The sequence below is a fragment of the Rhagoletis zephyria genome, unplaced genomic scaffold (genome assembly GCF_001687245.7).
Source record: "Rhagoletis zephyria isolate East Lansing unplaced genomic scaffold, Rhagoletis_zephyria_1.1 Rzeph_scaffold_00097, whole genome shotgun sequence".
Classification (NCBI taxonomy): Eukaryota; Metazoa; Arthropoda; class Insecta; order Diptera; family Tephritidae; genus Rhagoletis; species Rhagoletis zephyria.
The window spans coordinates 164,830-186,682 of record NW_016157181.1 but is presented as its reverse complement, the minus strand read 5'-3'; the positions used below and the strand labels follow the sequence as shown (position 1 = coordinate 186,682).

Below are 21,853 nucleotides of genomic sequence, written 5' to 3'. Positions count from 1 at the left end.
TATTTGACAGATCACGTGGGATTTCAGACATGGTGTCAAAGAGAAAGATGCTCAGTATGCTTTGAAATTTCATCATGAATAGACCTAATGCATGAAAATCCTAACCTCAAAAAAATCACCCGTTAGAACGAACAGGGGTAGAAATAGGGATCTAGATAGACAAAAAATTTAACGTTAAGCAAAGGCAGATGTAGATATGTATGTAGACGAAATAGATATGTATGTAACGTAAGTTTCACTTCTCCATTGCGGCCCAGGCGCACTTACTTTTTTTTTAATTTCTCTATATAGTTTGAAATGTGGATTTATATGGCGTTAAATATTATTGTACAGTTTTCGCTATACTTCTGTTGTTTAATATTTAATCTTTTTTTAATATATGAGACATTCTTTTTAATATCGGACATCAAATTTGATGTCACACTTTCGATTAACTTCAAAATTTTTTTATGGGTTCTATACATGAAATAAACTGACACGTGTTGGAGGAATTTTTTGTTTCGCGTTTTTCTTTGGAGATATGATCTGTCAAAGTTTGCATTTTTTCGTGATTTTGACTAATCATGTACTCCTTCAAATCTCGGGTTCTGCCCATCGTAGAGACTTCATCTTAACGTCGTTTTAAAGCTAAAGACAGAAGTATTAAGTTCTATATATAAGGTGGTCAAGATTGTCCTAAAGCTAACTTAACTATTAACAGTTAAACTTTTTGAAGTTTATTTGCATAGTGAAGACCAGTGAGTTAGGGATTTAAAATTATACCATCGCAATCCTTTTTTAATTCTCCATAAAAAACGTGGTTCAAAAACATGGGGGTTTTTCAAGAACTATTTTTAAAAAATTTTTCTTTATGACGAGATGGTTTATTTTGTGAGAATTTTTTGCAATTTGTTTTCCAAAACTTATGTTGAGATATATTTAGTAAGGTGTTAAACATCGAGTTTTTGCAAGAATTAAAATTTTATTTGCAGAAAATTTGAAGCGAATCGGAGATGAAATAATTTTTTTACGAAATCCGTCCGACCTAAAAAAGAATGGCTCATATGTCTAGCTAATTATACATACACATAACACCGTGCGACAGGCAATTTTACACACAAAGATTCAATATATTCACGAAGCCAAGGGCCAAATGTATGCAGTAAAATAGCGTTTTTAGCTTTTCTCTCTGACGTCAGGATTTTTTAAAAGGGCTTTGAAAATTGAATAATATGAGTAATTCAAAAAATGGTTTAAAAAATGTAGTGCAGTGTACTTAGGAAAACAGTATGGGTATCAAATTAAAGAGAAAATTCTGTAGAGAAAGAACATATTAAATTTTTTGATGCATAAGGTATTAAAAATGTCCTTAAAAATTGTATGCTTGAATATCCTCAAAATTTTGTAATATTTATTTTGAAAAAATTATATGTTTAGGACTGATATAAACTCTACGACGTCCTCGAATATAGACTTTCTAATTTTATTAGCTTAAAAAAAAATTATAAAAGGGGCATTTCAATATCTGTTCGTCCTTTTGAACCCGAAATTTATGTATTTGGGCCGTAGTGTCTTGAGTATATTGATTGCTTTGTGTGTTTTAAATTTTTTTTTTTGTTTCAAACTGTTTCAATCTTTTTACTCAGAATTTTTGTACGCAATTTTATAAGTATAGCCCATTAAATTGCAGGAGGATAAAGTGCAAGTTTCAAGTGATTAAAAGTAACATTGATTTTTGTCACGAATTTTTTTCCATATACAGTATGTTCGGAAATTTGTTTATATGGTAGAAAATGCCCAGCATCGTTTAAAAAATTCCCAAAATAAACGGTATTTTGTAATTGCATGAAGCTTCATTTTACCCTACTTTAATTTAATGGGCTATAAAACTGCGTACCTAAATTTTTTCTAAAAATGCTGAGTAAAAAATTTCCAATTTTAGTAATTTTTTTTGCATTTTTATAATTTTTGTACAAATTATGAAATGCGCATTTATTTGCAGTTAATTATAAAATGAGATAGACTTTTATAAAAAAATTTAAATATTAAGTAAAGAAAAGAAATATAGACTAAACTGGTTGAAATAAGGCGTTTATTTTATTTCTACCACTAGTATTATGACCTTTTTTCAGCCACACAATACATATCTAGGGCTTATATTCAATACCCTCTATCTGCAAAAACTCAATTTTTCAGGAGAGCAAAAAAACTGTTTTGGCAGCTATTTTTAAAAGTGTTAATAATTTTAAGTACCCACGCATGTCTTAAAAATTCACGCTATATATTAATACTAGGATTTTACCTTTAATTCATTTAATTTTAGTTTAAAGATTAGATAGAGGTTATTGCAATTGAAATTGTAACTATATAAAAAAATTTGCTGGTAGCGGGTTTTGCAGAATAATGAGAATGTCAGTTCTTTAGATGTAAATGTTATGTTAAACTAAGTTTTTAACCCATAAATCACTGGTCTGCAAACTCGGTCCCTTCTATTCCGACGTGGCCAGGTAACCACATAATTTTAATGGTGTTTTTGTGTCGAAAGAGTATTTCACGTGATTTTGAAATTATATGAAAATCATTAACACTGTTAAAGAGGGCTTCGATAGCTGGTTTACTGTCCATGCATATGAGGTAATTTCCTTCGTTTTTAGACGCGTAAGGTACATCTTCTAGCAATTGTAAATGCCGAGTAGTAAGCGGGAAAAGCACCGACGACAATTGTCCAAGTCCTTTTGTTACCGCAAAAGAACACCTGGTATCATATCTGGAACCGTCTGTGAAAATAAGTTCCAGGTCATTTATGAGTATAGAACTGGGCAAATGCCCTTGCGGTAAAGTTTTTACTTTAGTAGGCATCGGAGTAGATATAATGTCTAATTTTTTGATGTAGCTTAATATACGAAATAAAGCTGATTGCTTGTTTCATCGGCTTTTTTTTTGTTGAAAGCAGGATTCAGCGTGAAAGAATAAAGCCTCATTTCTGCAGTGAACAATCTTTGTGATGCGCATCTTTGTTTTGTACTTTACCCCATGCTTATGGTTCTTCTGACTGCTGCATGGTGAGGTGTTTCTAGCAATTTAAGATACTTTTTGCGCAGTGTCCGTAAATTACGAGTCCAAAGTAAATTTTTCCTAATATAAAAGCCCTAATTACATATACCAGTGTAGTTATATGAACTAAAAAATACTTGGGTGATAAAAACTTTATAATATTTAGTCTAGCAAGTAAGCTTAATCTTACATTATGACAGTGCAGCTTTTAAGTAAGTTTATTGTCAAAACTTATTCCCAATATTTTCAATGTGTCAGTATAGCGGATAGGGGTGTCAAGTCCTTAGTCTTAGAAAAAATATAATGGAGCTAACTTTCCCAAAGGCTATATTGAATAAAATAACTGAAAGTGGTGATCCTTGTGGGACACGATTAAAGAGAGGAACAGTTATTGACACGAACAGCGAACTTCCGGTTGTAAAGGAAAGACTTAACAGCATTGTACATCCTGTCACTATTTTTCCAGCGTAATAATTTAGATATGCAGGGGAGGAGGGAAATGGGTATGTAGTTAGAAACTAATGAATTGATTCTATTTAGTTTGGCAATAGAAATAATAATAACAGTTTTCCACTCTTGGTGGCCCTTGAGAAAAAATGGAGTAATGGAGTTTAATGACTCTATATTTGACGGGATATGGAAGATTGCCTGGGCGAAACTAGTTTGACCTAAGATCTGATTTTACCGGTAACATATACATACATACATAGGCACATGTAACTTACCTGTCCCAAAAAATGTTAACAAAAACAATTTTCCAGCATAATTGTGTAAATAGAGGATTTTGCATTTATAACAAAATGTTATTGCAGAGTGGAATTATGAGTGAGAATATAATACCATTAAAGCTATATTTTAAGTTTGACATTATTGTCATGGCTGAAAGATTAATCGGAGCTCACGTTACCATCAAAAACTTCTTTTGGAAAGTTTGAAATTTGCATTTTTTTGGTTTTTGTAAGGAAAGGAGATTTACTTTCATAAAAAAAATAGTCAAACCTTGCTAAACTGTAGAGTCCTAATTTCTCATTTTCTTACGTGTAATTCCTATGGTAAAACTAAAGGCTCGACGCGGAACGTCTTAGAATAGTCGTAAAGAGGGGAGATTCATGGAGGATCATTACTATACCAAATGTTAAAATTTGAGTCTTATTCCGGTTGCGTTGCAGGATGTTTTTTTTTGACGTAGTCTAATGCACATATGTGTATGTATGCACATACATATGTTACATATGTACGATAATAGCACTTCTTTACATTTATACATGCCAACTAAATAGTTATCATATATTTATGTAATAATCTAAAATAAATACAAAAACCAAGAGTACCAAAAACATTATGTTAGATTGCACAGAACAGTTTGAAGTTAGCTGAAACAAACTAACTTTTTTGCCACAGCGTCATGTAAAAGTAGTCAGTTGAAGTAGTCCAGTCGTAGTCACACCTAGTTTAAAAATATTGAACTTATAATGCATTTGCAGTTATTGAGGTCCCTACAGGGTTGGAAAAACCCGCAGTATCCATTTTTTGGATATAAAATTTATTATACTGCAAAAAAAATATATATAGATACGAGCGTTTCATATGCATCATCTGTTAACTACGAGTATTTACTTATTTATGTTATTTAGATATGTACATACATGAACACATAGTTATGCTCATTTCTTAATTGTTCCTTTTCTGTGTTAAGGTTCCCGTGCTTCTGAAACAGGTTCTGAACTGAGCCAAAGTCAGAGTATGTCCAGCTTGGATAGGGACGAAGATGAGCGCATACGACAAGTGAGTACACACAGCTTAATTTAATGAATTATTATTTTTTATTTAGAGAGTTAAATATTGTTCTTTGTTCAATAATTGTATATGAGCCCTCTATATATGCACATATGTACATATGTATATATGCACATTGGTGTTGTTATAATTATGCCACCTATATGATACATATTTGATGTATACAAGTTTGCCTATAGAATTAATTTATGAAATCGGAATTAAAAAAAAAAATAGGCCCAGTGTGAGAGATGGGCCTCCCATTTAATGTATGTATTTACAGTTATTATGACCCAAGAAACTCCTTAAAAAAATATCAAATTTATTGCCGTCTTATTGCGTCCAATTGGGAGCTGTTTTGTGGCTGCTTCGACATGGTTTTATTTAATTGCGGCTTTCAATTCGCCAACCCGTTAGAGGTGTGCGAATAGAGCATCATCTCGTTTAAATCCGAAACATTTAATCTAAACAATTTCTTAATGAGCTAAGTAGTTGTATCCATACTACTCGTTTCTGCTTTCATCTGTTCATTGTATTTGTTTTTCCCACACATACCTTGCGGTAAACAAACAAAACCGATCTTATGCGAGCATAGGTGTGGAAAATAGAAGGAGGGATGGTTGTTAAAGATAATCTACAATTTTGTAAATTTTCTTCTACTCCGTAGGATTTTGAAGTTTTTGCACCGAAAACCGAGACGAATAACGAACCATCAGTATTAGCATCTGTGGCGGCATTGGCCCACTCGCCCACCATTCCGCCGAGTGTATGCTTTTTGTCGCAGCAGAATGTAGCTGAAAGCGATACATCAAAAAGTGGCGTTCCGCAGTCATCACAAACTCCTCAAGATGCGATTACCACTTTAACCAATGCCGACAAAACGTTGGCACAACCAAAGGAAAAGAGCACTCCGGAAAAGGTATGCAATTAAAAAAAAATAACATGTTTAAACCACCTGGCTTATATTTATGTATGGGTGCATTCCAAAACATCAAAATACAAAGCCAAATGTGCGCAACCTCGGTAAGACGCTAATTTTCAACTAGCTTGCGCAAGTTAGACTTTTTCTTCTAGTCTGGTTTAGAAATAAAAGAGACTGATGCTTGGTATTTTAACGTTTTGGAATGCACCCTATATATGTACGGTAACTCAAACAAGTGACCACGTGTAGACTTTTTTTTAGATATTCATATCCTATACATACATATGTATTTCGAGTTAATTTTATTTCTATACAAATATTGTGCAAGCTTTAACAAAAACCATATAAATCACAGTTTTAAAGTTTATAAAAAATTTAGGAAAATTCAACAAATTTCATTACAGTTTCAACATTTTTGGGTATGCAGTTTTATAGTCCATACAATTTTAGTCTGATTAAATGCAAGTTCCAACTGACAACAATTGTAATTTACGAAAGCTGGCGTTAGTTTTTGGACATTTTGCTGCGAACGGTCTTCCCTAATTTATAAGAAATTCGTGCCTACATAGAAAAAGTACAAAAATTCATTAGCAAAAAAAAATATTAAAAAATATTAATTAATTTTAATTAATAATTTTAACTTTAACAATTGCACCCAATTGTTTTGTTTGTTGACGGTGTCAGTAATTTTATTTCATACAAAGTGTGTTTATATATAAAGACAAAAATGAACGGAACTTTCAACAAAAAAGGATCAGTCCAGCGCCAATATCAATATGAATTGAAAAATATTACTAATTAGCTATAGAGAAGCAGATCCACATTAACTTCAATCACATGTACCATCAGCTTATAAATATACATGCATATCGTCGTTTAAAGTACAAAACCGCGTATCAACAAAATGCAACACCGTGTATCAAGATAGTGCAAAAATGTGAGGTTGCATAAATTATTTTCTAGATAGTAAAAACACTCATATTCCAAAATGGTTCTCTTTTTTATAAAGCAATCGCATTTCTGGCTAGTATATTTCAGGACGAATGGATAAGGGTTGAGCCAAGAGCTTGTGTGAGCAAATCCATTTTTTGGCAGCAAATGTCAGTTACAGTTGTCAGTTTGCAAAATGACGAGACGCGGTTTTGTACTTTGACGATATGCCATGACGTGTATGACTACTTGGATTCATTTTTATTTCGTATTATACTGCAGAAATTTATATTAATTTTTATATTAGCCTAGGTCCCCGTATTGGTATTCTTCTTCGTGTTCGTGCTCGTCTTCTCATTATCCTCGTCTTCGAATTTGTGCATAAGTTAGCTAAGTATAAGAAGAATATAGTTAAGAAATAAAAAAATCTCATGCATCTGATGTTGTGATACCTACAAATTCCATGTGCCTGATGAATTTAGTTGAGTTTGCTTTTTTAAATACGTGACAACGCTCCCAAATACAGCTCAGAAATAAAGCCTTTTAATCCCATTTAATTTGATACCCATATTTTTAATAATTGCTTTAACTTATTAAATATTTTGAGTTTACCTTTTTAAAGAAGTTGTAACCCTCTTTAATATTCTAAATATTCAAACTAGGGATATCTTACCACCTTTGTTTCACGTCATATTTTAATATATCATTTAGCTTATGCTTACTATAATTAAATTCTAATTTTAAAACATATGGAAACTCTATTCAAAACATTCTAAAACCAAAACCTTGTTAAACCTTTTCCGACTTACACACATATTGCGATACAAATTTAAATTGTGTATATAATTCCCTTAATTCAAGTTGAATTTAATTTCTTAAATATATGGTACCCATGTCAATTTATACCCATACTTTAATAACTCATAATAATAATAATAACGCCCATGGGGTTTGTTTCCTAAAAAAAAAAAAGAAATAAAGCCCACGGGCGTTATTGCCTTTTCGAAAAAGAAATTAAGCCCACGGGCTTTAAAAAATTTTCACTATGTCAAATTCAATGGCATTTGTAGTCAGATAGGTAAAAACACATTGTCAAATGGAACTAAAATGGTTTGTTGAATGATTTAGATCAGAATAGGTCTTCAGTCGTGGACATGTGCTGCTAAATTGGCTAACTGTCCGTTTTTGGCCCATAATATAATCGGTATGCACCTAAAATCAACATAAAAGTCTACAAAAGCACAATGAGTTGCACGCACATTGCTTTTATTTTCATAAAACATCTAAAACTGCTTACAAGAATTTTTGCTTCAAATAAACATAATAGAATGAAGCTAAAAAAAACTATTAGTAACTATTTGAAGTCCTTGCAAAAAAAGTTATTTATATTTCACGAGAAAATAAATTTAATGGTTTTTATTAATGCAAACGAACGAAATCATTAAACATTTTAATACATTAAAATTTTTTCATTAGCATTAGTTTGGATAATTTCTGTGGTCGTATGGAAAAGTAGCTTATGTCGAAGGGCTGGATTTAGTATAAATCGGCATTCGCAGCATGCGATTGCGAATGACTCACAGCAGCTGAGCTGTTGAACAACGTTTGGCAAATAAACGTGCCAGAAATAGTTCCGATACTAGCAAGTCATTATTCTTATTAAGTCTCATCGAAAAATTTCTCGGCGTTTAAAGAATAAAGGGAATGCCGCATTATACTAAAGCCGGCTGTTCGACATAAGCTACTTTTTCATACGAACACAGATTTAATGAAAATAATTTTCATTAGCATTATATTTTTCAGACTTAATGCATTAAAATTTTTATTTGCATTAAATTTCAAAAATTAATGCATTAAATTTTACATTAACATTAGTGCTTTAAGTACCATTAATGCTTTTTTCACAACTCTGGTGTATATGTACATGTGTATTAGAATTAAATAAATTAAATTCTCAACAAGAAAAGGAACAGGAAAAAGTATAAAGCTAAATAAATACTTTCGTCGATTGTCGAGTATATTGGCGCGCGTGCCGCAGCCGTCCGCGTTTGCCCGCCACCACTGTAAAACCTAGATCGCTGAGAGCAAATATGCTCATCGCATTGAAGGCTAAAAAAACAGTAACAATTCACCTTTAATTTCAAATCGCTTGTCAGTTATTGGCAAAAATACCGTTCGATTTTATGCGTATACTGCAGAAGGGAATTTAACGCAGAACTACACTGTATGCAAAAATAGAGCGCAATTCGTGTAAAATACGTTCCATTTTATGCAAAAGTTTCAGTAAAATAAAGCCAGAGAAAGTATTACTCACGGGTTTTATTTCCTTTTTTTTAAGAAATAAATTAAGCGGGTGTTATTTCCTTTTCTTTGGGCAATAAAGTCCGCCGCCATTATTGCACTTATTTTATTGGTGGGCGATATTTCCCCTTCGAAATGGAAATAACGCCCATGGGCTTTATTTCTTTTTTTTTTTTGGGAAATAAAGCCCATGGGCGTTATATCCGCGGGTCTTCTTGCACTCCACCATTCATTTCACTTATTAAATAATTTAAGTTTTACTTTTTACACGGATGGAATTCCTCTTTAATGTTATAAATGCTCAAAATAAATATTTCATAATACTCCTTTGTTTGACGCCCATATTTCAATATTTCATGTAATTTAATTTAATTCGACTTTTCAAACAGATGGAAATCCTGTTCAAACTATCTTTAAACCAAAACCTCGTTAAACCTTTTTTGTCTGACACTTGTATTGTGATACACATTTAAATTATCTAATACTCTTAATTAAAATTGAATTTAATTATAAAATCAGATGGAAACCCTCCTACATGCAGTTTAGAAATGAAGTTTCTTCAAAGCAATTTTGATTTACATATACTCATATTAAAGTAATTTATTTAACCTATTGCTTATATTGAATCTAACTTTGTAACAAGGTGGCAACCCTCTGCAAAATATTTTCAAACAACAACCTCTTTCATCGGATATCCATATCAGGATATACCTTTCAGTTTTCTGCCTTTATTTAAGTCGAACTTGCTTTTTGAAATAGTTGGCCAGCCTCCTACATATAAATAAGAAATAAAGCATTTTCAAAACTATTTCGATCGATACTCAAGCGTAATAATTGATTTAACTTAAAAATAATGTGAATTTTATTTTTTTATCAGGTGGCACCCCTTTTTTGAAAAAAATAAGAAGTTATTGCACATCCACAGGCCAAGCCCTTTAATTTGATACCTCATTTTGTAAAATCGAACGAACAATACAGATCTGATATGACGAAAAAGGTTTCGCGTATTAGGCATTCATATACAGTGAAACCTCTCCTAACGGACACCTCTATTAGACGGACACCTCCCTTGGGCGGAGATTTTTTCCTATACCAAGTTTTAAGTATACATTTCGGAACAAATTACTCTCTCTTAAGCGGACACTCTCTTGGCCGGACGCGGACAGTTATTTTGCATAAAATTGACACAAAAACTCTATTGGGCGGACGCGAACCTCTTATCAACGGACATTAAGATTTCTTTTCATAACAAATCAAACAAAAACCTCCGTTGAGCGGACGCGAACTCCTCATAGGCGGACTACTAAATGGAAAAAGGGGACTTCCCGCACAAAATGTGATTGTTATGCACACATTTAGTTTGGTTTGCGCAGTGGTTTAGGTTCGTTATTTGAATTGTCAGAAACCCTTGGAGACTGATAAAAACATGAAAACTATTGATGAAAAAGGTACTGACACTGAAAAATATTAAAAATAAAATTTACGTCAATCGACAATTTCCCAGTTTTTTATGTAATGAAGCTATGATTTTATGTAGTTTATGGACTAAAATGTAATATTTATTTTTATTTTGTTATTACTTAATATGTACTTACGCACATAAATGAAATGTGCACTTTTGAAAAAATACATGCACATTTTTGTTTGAACGATGTAATATCAATATCTTTTATTCAAATAAGAAATAGTGACTATTCAATTAATTAAAACATTAAAAAGTTCTAAAATAGGCTTCCCCTCCATTAAGCGGACACCTCTCTTGGGCGGACAAAAAATGACTGACGGTGAGTGTCCGCCCAAGGGAGGTTTCACTGTATACATACATACTTAGATTACTAAAAGAAAAACAGATCCACATTAACTGCAATCAACATATTTACATTAGACTGCATCACTCCCCATACAAAAAAAAATCGGTACTACTTTTCCATTGGAATTATAAAATCTATTATATTTTAAGACGTCCAACAAAATATTTCGGAAAAATATTAAGATTTAAGTGAGCTGCACCGATATGAAAATACCTCCAAAAATGGATTTTTTTTTGAATAAAAATAGTTTCGTAAAGAACTTTTTGAGAAAAGTCCCCTCAGATGACAAAACAGATTAAGCTTAAAATACATATTTGCATAAAAATATTAAAAAAAAAATTTTTGAACGGAATCGTAATGATGAGATTTTTGATGCTGTTTTTTAACTTTTTTCAAAGACTGGTATAGGAAAAACTTGAATAACTGAACCTAAACTCTTCCGGTTTAGACTTAAGAGGTGTCATTGCTAATAAACTGATTCAAAGGATGGAAGAGGAAGGTAGGATGAACGAACGTCATTCAAAGTTGAATTAAGATGTGTTGGTATTCGAAAAAACAAGATGGCACACGAATGAAATTTTTTTTTGACCAGAAATAAGACAGTGTGAAAATACCTTTCTACTGAGTCCCATAAGTCTAAATCAGAATTTTTATTTTTTTTGTTGGCCTAGTTGTTCATGTTTTTCGTAAACCAATCTTTGAAAAAAGAAAAAAAAACAGCATCAAAAATCTCATTCTTACGATTCCGTTGAAAAGATTTGCAAATATTTTTATGCAGAATTTTTAAGCTTAATCTAATTTGTCATCTGGGGGCACTTTTTTCAAAAAGTTCTTTAAAAAACTATTTTTATTCACAAAAAACTTAATTTTTGGAGGTATTTTCAAATCGGTCCAGCTCGCTTAAATCTTAATATTTTTCCGAAATATTTTGGTGGACGTCTATAATAAATTTTGTAATCCCGGTGGAAAAACCGCAACTTTTTTTGGTGATGCAGTCTAATATACATATGTATGTATTTACACAACATACGCTCGGTTAGGTCATAAATATTGCGGCATATGTTACTCAAAAGCCGAATTACCTGCCCACATAAACTTTTTGTCTCCTTCTGTTCTTCCAACGCATGCACGTGTTTGCAAAATGATGACGAATTGATTTTTGTATGGATAATCATTTATGCCCATATATTTGAATAAAATAAACATATGTATTTAGAAGATATCAACCAATACTTCCAATATACCAAACGAAAGGAAAAACCTTGAATTTTTGATTAAAGGAAACCAAAACAAAATCATTTGAGCGGTTTTCTAGCATTTTGGTAATAAAAAATTTCAAAAATTGTTTGCCTTAAAATGCTCAATATTTGTAGAATTTATATAAAATTTGTACACGATAATACTTCTATTGTTCCAAAGAACCTATATCCCGAAAATGAAAGTTATATCTGTAAATGTTAAGTTGCTAGACCACTTTAAAGGCTCAAAATTTACCCCAAAATAAGCCAATATTTACCGTTGCCTCTCCGACAGAAACCGAATTGGTTACTTAAAAAAATATCTGCCGATAGGTTTGGAATTTTGAAATTTGAAACGCCATACTTTGCTTTGAAATCGCTTCATAAGTTCTCATGCAATGAGCGTTTTCGTGAAGCTCTAAAAATTACCACTACAACATTTGAGCATAGCCTCCACATCGAAACGTAAGACGTATTCTACGTCAAAAAAAAAAAGTGCCAAACGTCAACCGTTAAAGTTGAGTTATAAAACAAAGTCACAATTTGGAACGTTTAAATACATTTATTTCAATTGTAATTTTTATCCAATTTTACCTCAAACAAATTAAACGTTTACAATTTTGCATGTACAAATACAAATGCTGAGAATAAAAAAAGAGAAAAAGCATAAGATGACACGGAGAGTAATCGTTTCTAACTTTCTAGGTAACTCAAGTCAGGTCTAAGTCTTATTGGTTATATATAATTGTTTATTGAAAAAAATGGCAGAAAAACTTTTTTCCATTAAAAATTCTTATTTTTGCGAGCGCTAACTGAAAAATGAAGATAGAGGGCTGAAACTTTGCCACAATTTTACTTTTTTTGTGACGGACAACGAAAAAAAAATATTCGTTATATTTGACACAGTCTAATACTTATACATATAATAAAAACTAATACATGTTTTCCCGCTAGAACCTTAAGGGAGATCTCCCAATGTGAGGTATATCTAATATCCCTTTGGCAATAAGATTGCTCGTTTAGGAGGTAAAAGGGATTACTTACGCTCTTAGGACATACAATGTGAAAGGGAGTATACAAAATTGCATGCTTATACACAGAAGCATAGGGAACTCCCCGTATTCGTATACTCCCAAGGGAGTACTCACCGAGCAATCGTACGATGCTCCCAAGTTCTACCGGGTTATGATAGTGAGTTACTGGTATTGGAAATTTGTACACAGCATAGAAGAACACGTAGTAGCGGCCATCTTTGCATACTTTATTTATTATTATTTTTTTGTTTGATTACGTCACTCTTGCAGCAAATATGCGCTATGCACATATGAGTTTAGCCTTAAAAAATATGCGTAACAAAATTTATTTTCTTATTTGGTTTTGAAAAGGTACTTGAAATCGTGCGTGCCGCTGATGCATTCACTTCAGTTCCACCAAAGTCTCCAGCAGAGCATCATGATCAAGATAAAATTCAGAAGACCACAACGGTTGTCATTTCGAAACACACACTCGATACGAATCCTGCGACTGTGGGAGCTCCCTCACCGCCACAAGCAACCGGCACTACTACGACGACGACGACCACCACGACAACACCACCAGTTTCACCAGCACTGGTATCGGCAGCTTCTACAAGTGGCAAAAGAGCGGCCACCGCACCACCTCAGGATGTTGAACAGCCACAACAGCAACAGGTATGTTGATAAGCCTTTGTAAACATATTGCCTTGTATGTTATCTATTAGGCGTTACTTGCATCCCTGTACCATATCCTTGTGTTGTCATGTGCGTATCGAACGATTACATTTGCTCAGCTCTTTGTGTTGTTTTCATGTATCCCACCAACGCCAAATCCAGCGCCAACACCATCACCAACACCAACACACACAATCACAAGACGTACATACATGCATTCTCATTTTGAAACAGTGCTAACAAGCTATTAAATTGTGTCAAAACCAATTTTTCATTCTTCAACGTATTCTTTTGCATTTGTATGTTGTTTTATTGTTATTTATGTTGCTAATATATTTTGTAACGAGGAAAATGTTGAGCAAGACAATGGCTCTTAGGAACGTTTGTATATACTAATACTTGTTAACCAAACCAATAAGAACTTTTGCCACAACATTCCGAGGACTAACCGCGAAAATAACATAAGGATTTTTTTTTTTAAAGAGACTGATGTAGAAATTCTCTAAAATCTTTTACTCATGTCCCTGTAAAATATTAGTTCAGAGAAAGCTTTGCTTACAGAGCTATAGAGCTATAAATTTTATCGTAGACGACACACCTTTTTCGTGGCCGCGAACATAATTGATCATTTCAATCGCCCCAACAGGCTTCTATCGCAATCAATTATTTCCCAAACTGTACTCAATGTAACGTCGGAACAAGATGTCTAAATTCAGTTTTTTGTGTTAGTACCTATTTACTTGTTGATAAAAACCAATATGGAACAGACGTCTTAGGGCTTTAACAAAATATTAAACAAAGGTTTGTATCCATGTTAAACCATAAACAGGTTTTGCGTGGGTTAAGGTTTCCGTTATTTGGTCACTAATTAATCTTGTTATGAATAAATTGACTCCAAGCATTCCAAATTCCTGTCTTCAGAGGCCTACAGTAAAATTTCCCCCGATATTTTTTGTAGTAGGTCTTTTTAGCCCTTTCCGTTCCGTTTATTTGCATACAAAATAGCAGTTGGGTTCACAATGTTTCACAAAAATGGTAAGCAGAAAATTTTACTAGGTTAACAGAAGACAAAAAAATCGTCAGATTAAACGCTATAGACATTTATTTATATAAATTTGGTTTAATACTACATATTAACTATAAGTTTATCGTCTTCTTTTTTATTGGCGCTTTAACTGCTGTGTGTGTGGTGTGCTTAACACCAGTCGTTTTTCTTCTGCGCCAACTGGCGCCAATTAGAAATGCTATGCTCACCGTTAAATCGTCTGCGGTATTCGCCATCACCAATGCGTAAAGGTCCATACATCGTTCACATAATATTTCTTTCGAAAACTCCAAGAGCCGCTTCATCAGATGTTTTCATTATCCATGCTTCCGCGCATACACCGGCCCAGGCATGATAAGGGACTTATAGAGTGTGATTTTTGTACGACGAGAGAGGACTTTACTACTCAATTGCCTACTCAGTCCAAAGTAGTACTTGGCAAGTGTGGTTCTCCATTGGATTTCAAGGCTGACATTATTGGTAATAATGCTGGTTCCCAACCACCACCAGACCCATTCGTTTTGCTTCTCTATTTAATCGCGAGAAGGCAGAACAGACGTAGCCCTTGTTTTAAGCGATAATGTCGATTCATCGGCATACGCCAGCAAATTTATGCTCTTGCAAAATATTGTGCCTGAGCTAGAGGGATGCATGAATGCATTCAAAACAGCTTTTGAATTATTCATATACAAAACGAATGAATGACTTTGGCTTCAAATTTTTTTGAATTTGAGCGAATAGCTGTTCTGATATTTGTGTCGACATCACAATATTCAAACAAAGCCAAAATAAATTGAATTGAAATAAATGACAATTTTTTGTATGAATATCCAAAAATCTTTTTTTCTATGCACATATGTACAAACCCACTAGAACTTGAAGGGAGATCTCCCTATGTGAGGAATAAAGGAGTACTCCCCTTGAACTGATTTCGGAGCAATAAGAGAGATTTGTCGGTGTTATACTCCTATATTACTCGCTTAGGAGTCAAATGGGAGATCTCCTATGCGAGCAACTAAAGAATGCTCCCTGAGGCATGATCTAGGATCAATAAACGAGATTTGTCAATTTTGTACTCCTGTATTGCTCGCTTAGGAGCGTAATGGGAGATCTCCTAAGCGAGCAACTACAGAATACTCCCTGAGACATGATTAGGGAGGAAAAGCGATGTCTCCTAAACGAGTAATAAAATATTGCTCCATGAGGCATGATTTGGGAACAATGAGCGAGATTTCTCGTTTTTGTACTCCCGTATTACTCGCTTAAGAGCAAAAAGCGATGTCTCCTAAACGAGTAATAAAATATTGCTCCATGAGGCATGATTTGGGAGCAATGAGCGAGATTTCTCGTTTTTGTACTCCCGTATTACTCGCTTAGAAACAAAAAGCGATGTCTCGTAAAAAGAGAAATCCAGGAGGGTATTAATTACTGACTACAATGATTTTGTAGATTCCGATAAATTTTTATCAAAAAGACATTTAAGACGCCTTGCGAAAAAGGAGCTACAAAATTTAGTTGTGAGTAACGATTTAATTGCAGAAGCGGAAGAAAAATATGCATATAGTAATGTTGATGTAAACGAAGAAAGCGAAAGCCCCAATTGCTCTAAATATGATGGCGATGAAGAGCCATCGCTTACTAAAAAATCAGCAATATGGGCAATAAAAAATCGTGTCCCGAGGACAATGTGCAATGAGCTTCTCGCTATTTTGAAAAGAGAAAATACCACAGGCCAGCGAAATTTAAAATTAATTATTTTATGGCTTTTCATGCAAGTTGCTAAAAATCCTAAAATATACATGACATCAATAAAAAATATTGAGAAAAAAAACCAAAGATGTATTTTAATTTTACGGTTATACCAATCAAATTTTAATTTATCAGCCTGTTAAAATTTAAAAGGACAAAATTTTGTTCAGAAATCGCGCACTAGATATTAAATAAAATATAAAAAAATAACAATTATTGGAGGAGGAAAAACAAAATTTAAGTTTCGATGGCCTGTGTACTTAATCTGTTTGATTTTACAAGAAAAAAGAATAAGTTTAATTTTTTGTTACAATTATTTATTTAAACATAAATAAATGAATCGAAAACTTGTTTTCACCGAATGGAAAATATACTCATTTTTAATCAGTGTAAAAGTAGAAAAGGCTCTTTAATTACTCCCTGAAGAGATTTCGGGATGACTTTTATGGGAGTCCTCCTTTATTGCTCGTTTGGGAGGAATGTGGGATGACTTTTATGGGAGTATTCCCTTATTGCTCGTTTGGGAGTAATATTGGATGACCTTTATTACTCGTTTGGGAGGTTTCTGGGAGGTTATTATGGGAGTACTCCCGTATTGCTCCCTTAGGAGGTTTGTGGGATGATATTTATGTGTATGCTCCCCGATTGCTCGTTTAGGAGGTAAAAGGGATTACTCCCCCTCCTAGGACATACAATGTTAAAGGGAGTATACAAAATTACATGCTTATACACAGAAGCATAGGGAGCAATGGGGAGTATTCGTATACTGCTCAGGGAGTACTCACGGAGCAATCGTACGATGCTCCCAAGTTCTACTGGGAACATACAATGTATGTATGTATGTATTGCTGCGCTCCTCCCAGTAGAACTTGGGAGCATCGTACGATTGCTCGGTGAGTACTCCCTTGGGAGTATACGAATACTCCCCATTGCTCCCTATGCTTCTGTGTATAAGCATGTAATTTTGTATACTCCCTTTAACATTGGATGTCCTAGGAGGGGGAGTAATCCCTTTTACCTCCTAAACGAGCAATCGGGGAGCATACACATAAATATCATCCCACAAACCTCCTAAGGGAGCAATACGGGAGTACTCCCATAATAACCTCCCAGAAACCTCCCAAACGAGTAATAAAGGTCATCCAATATTACTCCCAAACGAGCAATAAGGGAATACTCCCATAAAAGTCATCCCACATTCCTCCCAAACGAGCAATAAAGGAGGACTCCCATAAAAGTCATCCCGAAATCTCTTCAGGGAGTAATTAAAGAGCCTTTTCTACTTTTACACTGATTAAAAATGAGTATATTTTCCATTCGGTGAAAACAAGTTTTCGATTCATTTATTTATGTTTAAATAAATAATTGTAACAAAAAATTAAACTTATTCTTTTTTCTTGTAAAATCAAACAGATTAAGTACACAGGCCANCTAAGCGAGCAATACAGGAGGACAAAACCGACAAATCTCGTTTATTGCTCCCAAATCATGCCTCGGGGAGTATTATTTCGTCGCTCGCTTAGGAGATCTCCTATTTGATTCCTAAACGAGTAATAAAGGAGTACAAAACCGACAAATCTCCCTTATTGCTCAGAAATCAGGTTAAGGGGAGTACTCTTTTATTCCTCACATAGGGAGATCTCCCTTCAGGTTCTAGTGGGCTATTACATATGAAAAAAACTGTTTGCTGAAAAAAAATTTTACCGAACTTAGTTTCAATGATTTGAATGTTTTCCATTCATTCATTCACATTCTTCCATTTGAAGGTAGAAAATATAAAACAAAATGTATATTCATAACTTACAAAATTCCAAACGCTGAGTGTTTTGTATGTGAAGTAAAATATTCAAATCTACTGTACTCTGTTTGGCTAGAAGTTTGAATGAATTCATGCAGCTACACTGATAAGGTCCAATCAGTTCGTGGGCTTCAGGCTTTCACATAATAGACTCGATAAAACCTTGTAAGCTATGCTTAGAATGCTGCCCGCGGTAGTTAACGCGTATGGCGGAATCGCATTTCTTATGGATCTTGTTCGTTCTACCACTTCGAATGGCCTGGGTTCGAGCCCTGGTCAAAGCAGTATCGCAAAAAATATAGAAACAATTTTTTTCTTAACAGCGGTCGCCTCGGCAGGCGAAGGCAAACCTCCGAGTGTATTTCGAAGGCGGCGTAAAACTGTAGGTCCCTACATTTTTGTAACAGCGTCAAGACGCACACCATACATTGGAGAAGCTTAGGTGTAAGCGCGTATAACATTTTTGAAAAGATCAGTGAAACTACTACAATTTTGCATGGAAAATTAACAAACGTATTTTTGGTGAGAGAAGTATTATCATCCTTTAAATACAAATTTTATTTCTGGATTAAAAACCTGTGTGGAAAAGAAAAGCATTGCATGTTTCCCACTTTTATACAACAATCTACAAGGAACGCGATGAATTGCCAAATGAAATGTGAAATGTCATAACTGGGCACTTGGTGAGTCTCCTAAAATCGATGTCAGATTATTTTTCGGATGATAGTAGTAATATCGGTTTGGTACAAAATCCATTTAAGAAGCATTCATAGATCTTCAGAGTACTTCGACACTGGAACACACATTTGAATCTGTGTTTTGGGCTATCTTAACTTTGCTTCCCTCTGTCACAACGTACTCTGTCAACAGGGTTTTCAGCTTACACTTATACAAAAAACAAATATAGTCGAAATTGGATGCTATCCCAGAAATGCGCATACAGCTTTCAGACATTATATCGAACTATAAAGCGATAATTAATAAAAAGTATGTATGCTATTTCTAATAAAAGTTTTAGTAACTTGATGTGGGGTTCCATAAAAAGAAAAGTGTTTAATAAGGGTTTCATCATCTTAAAAGTTTGGGAACTCCTGTTTAGAGTACCAATATTGGTGACTTTCCAAATAGACCTTTTCTCGTTGATAAGTATGCAGATAGCTCACAAAATTCTTTGGTTTAAGCAGTCAAGATATAATGACTTGAAAAAAGTGTGAAATTTCATCTTCTAAGCAGCTGAAGTGGAGAAGTTAAAACCAGAACTGGCAAAGATATGTATAAATAAATAAAATAAAATAAAAACTTTTTAATATACCACGCTTTAATAAATGGAGTAAAAAGTAGAAAATAATATTTCTCAGTCCCATAGAATTGGCTTTGATAACTTTTGATTTTGAAATTTTAGCAAAAGTCATTATAAACAAGTTATGCGATTGAAAACGAAAACGTGGAGCGCATGCAATACGAAGCATTAGATCAAATTGACAATGGTCAAACTACATAACATAGACCTAAAGTTTCTATAGAGAAATTGAGAGATTGAGATCGATTTTATGCGATCGTTATTCATTTACCCACATACTACATACGTACAGATGCGTGCAACTAATTAGCAACGAAATTCAAAACGATATTGCTTGCAAATTATGTTTATTTATTTATTTTTAATAATTTTCATTTAAAATATAATTCAATCTATATCAGAAACCACAATAACAAAAGTTGCAAAGCTTGCACAAATTGCAAAAAAAATTAATCAAGCTTCAAAAAATTGTCATCAAAATTTCAAAATTTTTAATTAGAATATTTAGAAAATTTTCGGGTATGCAGTTTTGTAGCCCATTCAATTTTAGTATAATAAAGTGCAAGTTTCAAGTCGCTAAAAAAATTACCGTTGATTTTTTAGATTTTTGTTTTGTCGAGGGTGTTGCGGATTTTTTTCCATCTAAAAAAATATTTTCTAAATATTCTAATTAAAAATTTTGAAATTTTGATGACAATTTTTTGAAGCTTGATTAATTTTTTTTGCAATTTGTGCAAGCTTTGCAACTTTTGTTATTGTGGTTTCTGAAATAGATTGAAATATATTTTAAATGAAAATTATTAAAACTAAATAAATAAACATAATTTGCAAGCAATATCGTTTTGAATTTCGTTGCTAATTAGTTGCACGCATCTGTATATATTACTTTTCATATCAATTCAAGTCTATTACATGTGCTCCACGCTTTTCATTTTCAATCTCATACATTTTTTATAACGACTTTTGCTAAAATTTCAAAATCAAAAGATATCAAAACAAATTCTAAGGGGCTGAGAAATATTATTTTCTACTTTTTAGTCTTGTCTGTATAAAATTTTATAATATATATTAAAATAATTCAACGATATTAATAGATTGGTGCTTACACATATGTTAGTGTTTGGCCGAGCTTCTCCTCTGATTTGTGGCGTGCGCCTTGATGTTGTCACGAAAAGGAGAGAGACCTACAGATTTACGCCGACTCCGAACGGCGATTGTATTTTTATAAGAAGCTGTTTTTCATGGCAGAAATTCACTCGGAGGTTTACCATTGCGTACCGAGGGGCGACCGCTACCCAAAAATACGGCGTCCAAAAACACGTTAAAACACCTTAAAAGGCCTTCAAACGCCTAAAAACGGCCACTGGTGCTCAAATCAACCAACTGGACCCAAATGTACGAAAGTTTTGCGTTTCGGACTAGTCCCAAACTGCTTCCTAACTGAGCCCTGGCTGGTATCCAAAAGACTAGTTACCAACTAACACTTCCGAGAAAAAAGTTTGAAACTTAGGTGAAAATTTGTTGCACTTTTTTGAAGTTTTCTACAAATTGTTAAACCTGTTTTTATATGGGGTTTGTTAGAGAAAGAACTGTATTTTAATTGAAAATTCTCAAAAATAAATAAATAAACATAAGTTGCACACAATATCACTTTGAAATGGCGTGCTATAGATATGTCCGATACTGTATATGTATGTACATTAGGGTTTCCAAAAATGCATGTGAAAAAGTAAAGTCGGAATTTTTATGCTCTCACCCCCTAGGATTGTTCTATACCGAAAAAAATACACCCTCATTTTGCTATTTTCAAATCAAAAAATATTTAGAGGGCGCTCAAAGCGCCCAAAGTTTTCCATGTATTTTATATGGGGGAAAAATCTTTTCGTAAAAATGGTATAGAGTAGTTAAAAATCAATATTTTTCTACCAGAAAACTCTGTTTTTCTGCAGGAGATTCCCAATAATAATACCCGATTGTTTATTTAACAATTCTTTCATTACAACTATAATTATATGTCCGCCAAAAACCCACAAAAACCCCGAAAAATGTAATGGGGCGATCAATAAAAAATCGTTAGTATTAAAAAATGGTTAAGTAAAAAATTGGGTATTATTATTGGGAGTCTCCTGAAGAGAACCAGAGTTTTCCGATCGAAAAATATTGACTTTCAAGAATTGTATACTATTTCTACGAAAAAATTTATTTTTCCCATATAAAAATACATGAAAAACTTTGAGCGCTTTGAGCGACCTCGAAATA

The 21,853-nt window shown here is 33.4% G+C and overlaps 1 protein-coding gene across 9 annotated transcripts in view; it reads left to right on the top strand.

Moving 5' to 3' along the window:
• LOC108376139 (scribble planar cell polarity protein) overlaps positions 1 to 21,853 on the top strand; it is a 483,715-nt gene that overhangs the window by 337,082 nt on the left and 124,780 nt on the right. For all 9 annotated transcript variants that reach the window (XM_017632340.1, XM_017632355.1, XM_017632348.1 and 6 more), the window contains 3 exons: positions 4,730 to 4,818; positions 5,477 to 5,728; positions 13,397 to 13,702. In XM_017632340.1, coding sequence (XP_017487829.1) covers positions 4,730 to 4,818; positions 5,477 to 5,728; positions 13,397 to 13,702 — 647 coding nt within the window. The remainder of the gene's footprint in view (positions 1 to 4,729; positions 4,819 to 5,476; positions 5,729 to 13,396; positions 13,703 to 21,853) is intronic.